Consider the following 11,801-nt stretch of genomic DNA (forward strand, 5'->3'; position numbering starts at 1 on the left):
ACTGAATAAATTCCTTGAAAGACACAAACTACCAAAGCTTACTTAAGATGAAATAGATGCCTGAATAGGCCTATATCTCTTAAGGAAATTAAATCTGTAGTTAAAAATTTTCTGCCAAAAATACCTCCCTGCTCAGACGGCTTCATTTGTGCATTCTACCAAACCTTTAAGTAATAAATAATACTAATACTACACAAATCCTTCCAAAAGAGTAGAACAGGAGAAAACACTTCCCAACTCATTTTATGAGGTCCTGATATCAAAACTACAGAAAGATATTACAGAAAAGTACAGACCAATATCCCTCATTAACATGGAGGCAAAAATCCTTCAAATTTTAGTAAATCAAATCCAGCAATGAATAAAAAAGATAATGCATAATGACCAAGAGAAATTTATCCTAGGAATGCAAGACTGGTTAATATTTTAGTATCAAACATTGTTAACTCACCATTTTCACAGACTAAAAAAGAAAAATTACATAAATAGCTCAAAATATTTTTTAAGAAATTGCCTAATAAAATTCAACATAATTCTTTTTTTTTTTTTTTTTAAAAGATGACCAGTAAGGGGATCTTAACCCTTGGCTTGGTGTTGTTAGCACCACGCTCAGCCAGTGAGCGAACTGGCCATCCCTGTATAGGATCCGAACCCATGGCCTTGGTGTTATCAGCACTGCACTCCCCTGAGTGAGCCACGGGCCGGCCCTAAAATTCAACTTAATTCTTGATTAAAAATCTCATTAATTCAGGAATAGAAGGGACTATCCTCTACCTGACAGTGGTCATTTATTAAAAACCTAGAGCTAGCCATCAAACAATGGTAAAAGACTGAATGATTTTCCTTAAGATCAGGATTAAAGCAAGGACTCTGGTTCTCACCACTTCTCAAGACAGTATTGGGGGTCCTACCTACCTAGTATAATAAGGCAAGAAAAAGAAATAAAGGCACAGAGTTTGGAAAGGAAGATGTAAAACCGTCAGATGACATGATTGTATACCTAAGAAAATTTCAAGAAATCTACAAAAAAGCTACTTGGGCTAACTGAATTTAGCAAAGTCACAGGATACAATGTCAATATGTAAAAATCAATTTTATGTCTATGTATTAGCAACAAACAATTAAAAATTGAAATAAAAAAACACCACTTATAACAATATCAAAAGCATGATATACTTTGGGACACAAAATATGTGCAAGGCCTGTACAGGAACAACTAAAAAACTGATAAAAAGCAAAAAAGACCTAAATTAGTGGAGAAATACACCCTGTTCATAGAGCTGGGCATCATGATTCTAAAATTTATACAGAAATGCAAAAGACTTATAGGAGCCAAACAGATTTGAAAAATAAGAATACAATTGGATAATGTACACTACCTGGTTTTAGGACTTTCTGTAAATCTACAGCAATCAACACAGTATTGTACTAGCCTAAGAAGAGACAAATAGATCAATGGAACAGAATGGGGAATCCAGGAATAAACCCCCACATATATGAGAGTACTTCAGAAAGTTCATAGAAAGATTTGTATTATCTTTCAATTCTATTTTCCATGAACCTTTTGAAGTACCCTTGCATATCAATTATTTTTGACAAAGGTGACACAATAATTTAATTCAGTAAATGCAGAACTCAACATTAACAAACACTGCTAGAATAACTGGATTGATATATGGAAAAAAAAAAATGATCCTTGACCCTTACCTCACACAGTAAAGAAAAATTAGTAGAAACAGATCACAGACCAACATTTAAAACATAAAGCTACATGAATTCTAGGAAAAAAAACAGGAGAAAATCTTTGTGACCTAGGATGTACAGGACACAAAAAACATGAAACATAAAAAGAACTGATGAGTTAGACGATCAAAATGAAACACATTGGCTCTTCAAAAGATACTGTTAGGAAAATGAAAAGCAACAGATTTGAAGACAACCCAATTAGAAATGGGCAAAGATTTAAATAGACACAAACAACACATGAAAAGATAAGCAACATCGCCAGTCATTAGGAAAATTCAAATTAAAACTAGTGAGATACCACTACTCACCCAATAAAATTAAAATTAAAAAGACTGACAATACAAAGTTTTGGAAAGGATGTGGGCAACTGCAACTTTCATATATTGCTGGATGGAACATGAAATGGTATAACTATTTTTGGAAGATAGTTTGACAGTTTCTGATAAAATCAAACACATATGTACCACATGATCTAGCAGTTCCATTCCTATATATATATCCAAAAGAAAAAAAAATATGTCCATATAAAGATGTGCTCATGAATGTTTACAGGAGCTTTATTCATAATAGCAAAAAATTTGGAAACCCAAATGTTTATCAACTGGTGAATGAATAAACAAATTTTAGTATATCCCATACAATGGAATACTACTAAGTAATAAAAAAGGAATGAACTACTGATGCATGCTGTATTAGTCCATTTTGTGTTGCTGTAACAGAATACCTGAGACTGGGTAATTTATAAAGAAAAGAGGTTTATTTGGCTTACGATTCTGGGACAGCTGCATCTGGTGCGGGCCTCAGGCTGCTTCTACTCATGGCGGAAGGTGGCAGGCAGCTGGTGGGTACAAGCAGATCTCAGGGCAAGAGGAAGCAAGAAAGAGAGAGAGGAGGTGCCAAGGTCTTTTAAACAACCAGCTCTTGTGGGAACTAATAGAGTGAGATCTCACTCAGGACCCCCACTCCCCAGGGAGAGCATTAATCCATTCATGAGGGATCCGCCCCCATGACTCAAACAGCTTCCAACATTGCCCCACTGGGGATAAGATTTCCACAAGTTTTGGTGGGGACAACACACCCAAACTCTATCCCATGCATTATAGGCAAATCTCAAAAAACAATATCGAGACACAGAAAAGTACAAAAATGGTAGTCACTTTATATGAAACTCTAGAAAAGGCAAATATAATCTAAAGTGACAGAAAGGTTATTGACGGTTGCCTGGAGCCAGGGGTAGTGGGAGGGATTGAATAAGATGGGGCAAAAGGGAACAATGGCAATGTTCTACATCTTTTACATGGTAGTGATCTCACAGATGTAGAAATTTATAAAAATTCATCAAAATGTTCACTTAAAATGGCTGCATTTTATTATATGTAAACTATACTTCAGCAAAATCAACTGAAAATACAGACTGATGGAATATAATAGAAGATCCATAAAAAGAGACATAAGTGTGGATGCTCAATTTATGACAATGATGGCTCACTGTACAGTAGTGGGTTCCAGGTGGTCTTTAAAAAATAAAAAATGGGAGCAGGACTATTTAACATTCCTGTTGGAATCAAACTACAAAACAAAATGAAAAAACTCACAACTTAACCTCTATCTTACACTTCATCCAGAAATCATTTCCAGGTGAATTTTAGATCTAAATCTGAAAAGCAAAACAAAAGTTTCTATAAGGTAACAGGAAAATATTTTCATAAATCAAAGTTTCTTAGAAATGACATAAAAAGCACTAACCATAAAGGAAAAGACTTTTTAAATGGACTACATTAAAAGAACTTCTAAAAAAAAAAAAAAAAAGGGCCGGCCCGGTGGCGCACTCAATAGAGTGCAGCGCTTGAGAGCGTGGTGGCGCTCCCGCCATGCGTTCGGATCCCATATAGAGACCGGTCCACTCACTGGCTGAGTGCGGTGCGGGCGCAACACCAAGGGTTGCGATCCCGTTGCCGGTTGCGGTATGGGTGTGACACTGAGGGCTGCGATCCCCTTACCGGTCACGAAAAAAAGACAAAAAGGAAAAAAAAAAAAAAAAAAAGTAAGAACTTCTCCCCACCCCCAGCACCTGCAACCAGCCCAGTGATGACCACTGAACCACTGCAGGAAGCACCCCAGGCTCTCCCAAGCCAGGGTGGTGGGGGGCTGAGGGCCTCAGCCACGCTCCCCAAGCACCCACAACCAGCCCAGCCATGACCACTGAGCCACCGCAAGACATGCCCTGGGCTCCCAAACAGGGGCAGTGGGGGTCAAGGGTTTCAGCAATAACCCCTTACATCTGCACTCAGCCCAGCAATGACTAAGCCAGTACTGGAAGGCCCCTGGTCTCCCCTGCAGGAATGGGGGCGGGGTGCCAGAGGAATCAACTCTACCCTTCCTTCTTCCTCCTTCTCCCATCCTATTTCCTTCCCCCCAATTGTTCCACAACATCATAAAATGTAAAAAAAACAAAAAACAAAAAAACCCCAACTTAAAATAAAAAAAAAGAACTTTTGTTCATTAAAAGACCTTGTTGGAGAGTGAAAAGGTTAGTCAGAGTGGGAGAAATATCTGTAATTCACAGAACCAACGAATGACTGGTATTCAGAAGATATAGACAAAGCCTACAAATCAATAAGAAAATGACTGACAAACCAATAGAAAAATGAGCAAGACTCTTAAACAAGCACTTTCCAAAAGTTGATATCCAAATGGCCAATAAACATATCAAAGAGTGTTCAGCAGCTTTAGTCATCAGGGAAAGAGAAATTAAAACAAGGATAAGATACTACCAAATACCCTCCAAAAGAGCTAAAATTAAAAACTGATTATAACAAATGGTGTAGAGGATATGAAGCCACTGGAACTCCCAAACACTGCTGGTAGGAGTGTAAATTGATACAATACTTTGGAAAATATCTACTAGAGCCAAAGATACATATTTCCTGTGATGCAGCAATTCCACTACCAGATATATATGTGAGTGTGAACACTCCTCCCCTCCAAAGAAACTCACACATATGAGCACAAAAGACATGTACAAGAATGTTCATAGAAGAATTATTTGTAATAGCCCCAAATGACAAACAAATGTCCAAATGAAAAACAAAATGCCCAACAGTAGAATCAATAAACTCTATATTCACCCAATAAGATACTTTCTATACAGTGACAAAAGTGAAGAAACTATTATCACATGAAGCAACATAGATAAATCTCATGATGTCTGAAAAAAGTAGACAAAAATATATATATTGTCTATCCATTTATATAATGCTCAAAACTACAATATTAGAAGTTTATTAAAAAATAGCAATTATGAAGAAATAACAAATGTTTATTACTATCTACCACTGTGAGTATTTTTTACCTTTTAACTCAATTTTCACAACAATCCTATAAGTTAGACGATGCAAAGTATTCCCAAATGTGCAAATTAAATCACAAAGAGGTTAAATAACTTGCCCAAGACCACAGAGCAACTAAGTGCCAGAGCTAGAAGGTGAAGCAGACAGTCCTGCTTGAGTGTCTGTATTCTATATATAGCACATCACTCTCCATGATAGAACTTTAATGGAGAGATGGAAGGCAAATGCGTGGGAGGAGGTTGATGGCTAAATTCCCATTTTTCCAAAGGAAAAAATCTGTAGATAATGCCTAATATGGAGGGGGAGGGGAGGAGTGAGGAAAATCAAGAACTACCAGTATATGAATACTATAAAAAAAATTTGGAGGAAAGATTGGAAAAGATAGCTAAATGCCATTGCAACAGGGGTTGCTTCCATTTCCAGAGGACTGTTATATTCAACTTATAATCTCTGTGACACTATTTCATGTTTTAGAAACCACGTATATATTGCTTTGATCAAAATAATTTAAAATAAAAGATTTAAATGTTTAAAAAACAATGGCTACCATTTATTGAGCCCCAGTCTCCCTGGCACTTGTTAATCATTTTACATGGGTGTCTCATGGAATTCTCCTAACAATATAGAGCTCGTCCTATTACTATCCTTATTTGGCTGATGAACAGATCAGTGACTAAGCTGCCCAGAGTTAACTGGCTAGCATGTGGCACAGCTGTGGTCCAGTCAGACGCCAGAGTCCATGTCTCACCCCCAGGAGGGAAGATGAAGGCCTGTAAGTCAGATAACAGCAATTGGGATGGAGGGAATATTGAGGAGGTGGCCTGGACAGGAGCTCACTGCTGGCTGAGGCGAGGGGATGGTTAGTTAGGGGATTTCAGAAGGATGCCCAGGTTGCTGGCCTGAGTAAGTGAGGACATGTTGGTCCTTTTCCCTACCACAGGATCCACAGAAAGAACAGAGGGCCAAGCTCACGATGGGGAGTTCATGAGCTCCATCACAAACACGTAGAGTCCCTAGGGGTCTGTGGGCACAAGCCCTGGGATGCGTAGAATCTACAGGTATGGAGTTTAAGAGAGAATGTGGTACTACTGGTACGGGATTCATCCACATGCAGATCAGTGACTGTCAACCATTTTTCTACCCCTGCACATTTGAGGAACATAGTGCCTTCTGGTGACCACAGCTCACTCCAGCGGTGAATTTAACGGTGGCCTTGTCTTCCCAGTGTATTCGTATTGGGTGGACAGGAGGTTCTCAGAATACTGCAGGAGGAACCAGAGGCATGTGTAAGTCTGAAAAAAGCCACAGCTTTGAAAATCCTCACTGTGGCTGCAACCTGAATTAAGTGACATGAATGAGGTCATCAAGCAAGAGTAGACTAAAGGGTAACAAGAAGGGGGTCCTCAGAACCCAGGGAAGAGCAAGGGACAAAGAGTCTGAAGGAGCCTGCAGCATGGTGCCCACAGTGGTAAGAAGAGGAGCCAGAGGAGGAGAGTACAGGGAAGGCAGGGAATGGGGGCAGGTCACACCTGAGAGCCGCAAGTGTTTCCACCTGGCCCACCTCCCCTTTACCTTTTTGCCTGGCCCCTGGTGGCCTTGGTGTCTGCAACAATTAGAGGGGCAAACGGTCCACCTAAGTCTTGACAGAAAAACAGGAATTTGCCAAGGGGACAAGAGAAAGGGCCCCCAAAGTGCGCAGGTGTGGAAAGGGTGTTACTTGGTGAGTGTTGGGGGAGAAGTGCGCAAGAACTGCATGGATGAAGCAGGTAAGAGAGAGGCTGGGTCCAGACTGGGAAAGGTCTCCTCTGCCATGGTCTTGGCAAGGGAACGGACTTGTCTTTTAAGAAGCTCACACAGCAGCAATGAGGAGGACTGATTGGAAGTGGGAGAGCCAAGTGACAGGGCAAGTGTTATGAAACTGGCAAGACAGGCAAGACAGGAGGAGGGCCCAGGTCCCAGTGGCAGGGCAGGACAGATATGAATGGGGTTTGGGAGTGGGCTGTGAGGGTGGAGAGGGATGTGGTCACAGCATATGATTACAGTACCACTACCAACATTTACTGCACACTTCCTGTGCCCACTCTGCAATTCATCGAATTCTTCCAACCACCCCTGGAGTAGGCACAACTATCGTCTCCCTACCCCCAAGATTGGCTTAGTCACTTGCACAGAAGTTCTCCCACCTAGCACAGGGCTGAGGCCCCACAGAAGTCCCAGGCGGGATGGTTCTTGAGAGCCCATGTTCTTCCCCACTCCACGACACAGTTGAGCCATTTAGGGAAGATCACAAATATAAGAGTGAGGGATTTAGAAGTGAGGGATTTTAGGAGGGATGGATATTGAGTTCTGTAGGGGTCTAGATTCAAATCATGGGTTGGAGATGTGGGCCTGGACCTAAGGACAAAGGCTGGAGAAATAGACTCTGGGTCACACCACACAGATGAAGCTGAGCTGTGGGACGGCAGGTGAGCACTAATGGGAAATGTAGGGAGGCAGGATGCAGCTTGGGGAAGAACAACATTTACCAAATAAGCAGGAGGAGAGGCCAGGAGACAACCATGAGAGAGCAGTCATGGAAGCAGGAAGGGAACTGGGGAGGACAGAGGAGTTTCATCCCAAGAAGATGGGGATGTGTCCTGCAGTGAGTGGTGTGGGATCCTCCCCCAATCTCCAGAGCCCCGTGGTCAGGTCCCTGCTACCTCGCCAGCCTCCCTGGCCACCTCTCCTGTTCTTGCTCTTGGTCCTCCAGCCACTCTGGCCTTCTGATCCCTCCTCCAAGCTGCCCTGCCCTCCCACCTCACTGCCCCTACTGTCCTCCACACCTGTTCCAGCTCTCTTATACTCACTTCCTGTCACCACCACCTACTAGATCACTTCTGCTCTTCAAAAACTTTTCTTCTTGGGGCCGGCCTGGTGGCGCACTGCTATAGTGCGCCGCTTGGGAAGCGCGGTGGCGCTCCCACCGAGGGTTTGGATCCCACATACAGACCGGCCGCTCACTGGCTGAGCGAGGGGCGGGAGCAATGCCAAGGGTTGCGATCCCGTGGCCGGTCCTGGTCCGGTATGGGCGCGACACTGAGGGTTGCGATCCGTTGCCGGTCACGAAAAAAGACAAAAAGGAAAAAAAAAAAAAAAACTTTTCTTCTTTAACTTTTTACTGAAGTATAATCCACTCATCTTTTAGTATTTAAATGTCAGTGCTTCTAAGTGCTTCACACCTTCATCCATCTCTGCAGGCCTTGGTCAGGCCTCCAATATATGCTTTCACAGCACTCCCCATTTCTCCTTTGTAGCACAGAAAACGGTTGAATAAATCACTTCTTGTACATTAGTTACAGGATATGTCTCTCTCCTTTCTCTTGTAGGTAAGGTACTTTAGGGCAGAAACTGAGTTTGCCTAAATCAGAGGTTAGCAAACTTGTTCTGAAAAGTGCCAGATAGTATATTTTTGGTTTTGTGGGCCACAGGGTCTTAGTCACTACTATTCAACTTGGTCATTGTAGTCCAAAAGCAGCAAAGACAATATGCAAACAAATGGATGTGACTGAGTTTCAATAAAGCTTTATTTACAAAAACAGGAGGTGGGCCAAAGAGCCATAGTTTGCAGACTCCTGGTCTAAATCACCAGCACGCAGTCTAGCACCTGGCACATAGGTGATACCCAATAAATGAATAAAGCTAAAAAGAAAAAAAAAAAAAAAAAAAAAAAAAAGCCATTGGCCTTGGGTGTTAGATGGGAACTGGTACAAAGTGAATGTGGTTTTAGTGGCATGGTGGGGTGGAACCAAGATGACAGAGGAGTAAGCAGCACTTGAGGAAGTGGTAACTGCTCTTTCAGGAGTTCCACGATTGGAGCAGCAGGGTTGGGGAATGGGACTGCTTTAGTGGAACAGGGTAGATTACGAGCATGTTTACTGGCTATGACAAGAAGGTAGGGCTGCATCAGAAAGGGGATAACTGATGAGATGGGGCTCTAGAGCTCAGGGGTGTGTGTAGGACTGGTAATGAAGCAGGAAGCCACCTTCTGAGGCTGAGAAAAAGAAACAAGGAAAGGTAGAAGGAAGGAAATGAGGAGAAAGCCTTGCATTCTTCTTTCTTGTGAAATGTGAGCCAAGACCCCCTGTTGGAGAGAGAGGACTACAGGAGACTCAGGAACCACAGGCATCTGGCAGATTGGGAGCAGCTGGCAAATGGAATAGTGGAAGCCCAGCCACAAGCCTCACCAAGACGTATGACGCTACACCCTTCATTCTTCTCTCTCCTTGTTTAAGAACACTTCTAACCAAGGTGGTATCTAGATATCTTGTGGGTTCCTGGTTTTCGCTTTGACTCACTGTGAAGTGTGTCACTCACTGAATCACCAGCACTACTTGCTGTCACTTCCTATCACTTCACTTTCTCACACAAGTAGTAACAGGCAGGCCCTGAGGAGGGTGAGGTCACATTTTAAACATGTAGACATACCTAGTTCTTTCCTGAAGGATATTGAAAGGCATTTTAATTGCAGAAGTAGTTAGTGATGAATTTCATCCCCATGCCCTCAAATGTGTAGGAAACCCACAGAGTTTAACAAAATAGATATCAATAATATCGAATACATAAACTGACAACAGAGCTTATAATTTCTCAAGGGATAACCTTACAGCAGTTTCCCTAATAGGCTGTAAAATATTGCTCTACTGGGCAGAGAATGATCTGGATAAAGCACAAGGGTATATTTACCCTAATGATGGATAATACAGAATCTTTCTTTAAAAGCAGAAAATCATTTGATTGGGGTTTGACAATAACGACACAGCATAACAGCTATTTAGTTTTACAAGCCTAATGGTGTATTAAAAACTATAAAACACAACATATCGTGTAGAGAAAATATTAGTATTATGAAATTCAAATATCCTGAAGTTTTCTTATAGAGTCAAAAACCTACCAACATTCAACTTCACTAATCCAAAGAAGCAGAGACCCAAGAAAACCCTTACCGTTCAACACTAATGTGTAGAGAAAATATTAGTATTATGAAATTCAAATATCCTGAAGTTTTCTTATAGAGTCAAAAACCTACCAATATTCAACTTCACTAATCCAAAGAAGCAGAGACCCAAGAAAACCCTTACCGTTCAACACTAATTCATTAATTCATTATTACCTCTAGTGTAGGAATGTGTGAGAGGGGTTTGGACCCCATCCTACCACTTTTCAGAAAGTACTAAAACCATCTAGATCTCTTTTAGTTGACATGCCTGAAAAAGTAAGTACCAGGACCTGTTTTCATCTGCCTTCTTTTAAGGTGTAACTGCTATTAATATTTACTCTAGTAATAAGTAAAACTCTAATTCATATTTTCATTTGGAAGTTTTTCACTCCCCACAAGTCTGAAGATAATTTTTGTAAAATACAACAATCCTCACTATATTCTTTCAAGTCCTATGGGAACCAGTGACTCAGAATTCACTGAGTATAAAATGGCAGGGCTATACCTGTAACACACTTTTTATTTGGAGGGACTGTCAAGGAACCTTTAGACGTACATTAAATAAACTTAATCTCTTACCCTATTGTTGGGTTGATGTTCGGATCAAAACTGTCTTCCACAAACCGCCATACAATACTTGATTTACCTACACCTGTGTCCTGAAAGAGAATGAGATGGGTGACTAAGAAAAAGTTTACCTGCTTGCAGACACTGAAAACTACTTTGTGACAAAAGTTCAGGATTCTAGAAAAATCATCCTAGAAGTGTAAACTTTGTAAGTTGAGGGACTGAAAGGATGTTCTCATAAAAATTCAGTGGAGTAATTAGGAGATTTCAAAATATATTATAAGGAAGAAGTTTTGCAGTTTTTAAGAAACATTAAGACCTTCTGAAAGACTCAAAGTTTCTGCCTCTTGTGTAATGTGAGAAACCCATCTGTTTTTTAACATGTATTAGTATTATTATTAGTATTATGTGCCCCTGAATTACTTCTGAGTAATCCCTGATGAATTCCAGCCCCGCCATATTTGGAAGGCAAAAAAAAAAAACTAGTTATTGGAATTCTTTTCAATCTTTAAGGCAGAAATTCAGGAGAGAGAGCATCAACCTCAGAAAGAAGGCTTTGAAATGGCCAAGCTGCCCTTGACAGGACAGGAAGCTGAAACTTCAAACTGGTCTTTGGGGCTTCCAGATCAGAACACCTCCCTTCTCTACAGGAAGGGTTCCTTTGCAGAGAAACTCTGTGAAAACTGTCAGGGGTATCCCACAAGTTCAAAGACACCCAACAGACGGGAAAGGAGGACAACTCTGCTTGTAAAACTAAAGACCTGTTATTGGTTTTACTTTGGAAGACTTGGCCAACTCCCAGCTACTGTCTCGATACGTTGGGAGGAAACTATTTAAGAGCAGCTCTTAACCTAGATACAAAGGACAGGCAGGGAGGGCTCTCTGCACTTGGGGGACGGGAAAAGTCTACGGGCTCCGGGCAGAGGAAGGGGAAGGGTTCCTCCTGCCTCCAGGACTTTCAGGAGGGTGGGCGGGACGGCCCGGGGGCTGGAGGAAGGGTCCGCGGGCCGGGTAGGCGGCGTTCGGGAAAGAGACGAGGGGAAAGGGTGGAGGAGACATGAGGGACCCGGGGTCCCCACCCGCCCGGCCTCCCGGGGCCCTCCCGGCCGGGCCCGACTCCACTCACCCCCAGCAAACACACTTTGAGTTCCCTCAGCGCCATG

At 41.8% G+C, this 11,801-nt stretch overlaps 1 protein-coding gene across 1 annotated transcript in view; it reads right to left on the reverse strand.

Annotated features, from left to right (window-relative positions):
• RAB22A (RAB22A, member RAS oncogene family) overlaps positions 1-11,801 on the reverse strand; it is a 48,594-nt gene extending 36,793 nt beyond the window's left edge. The window contains exons 1-2 of the mRNA XM_008583947.1: positions 11,765-11,801; positions 10,651-10,730 (exon numbers count right to left, since the gene is read on the reverse strand). Coding sequence (XP_008582169.1) covers positions 10,651-10,730; positions 11,765-11,800 — 116 coding nt within the window. The 5' untranslated portion in view covers position 11,801. The remainder of the gene's footprint in view (positions 1-10,650; positions 10,731-11,764) is intronic.

The sequence above is a fragment of the Galeopterus variegatus genome, unplaced genomic scaffold (genome assembly GCF_000696425.1).
Source record: "Galeopterus variegatus unplaced genomic scaffold, G_variegatus-3.0.2 Scaffold3088, whole genome shotgun sequence".
NCBI classification, from domain to species: Eukaryota; Metazoa; Chordata; class Mammalia; order Dermoptera; family Cynocephalidae; genus Galeopterus; species Galeopterus variegatus.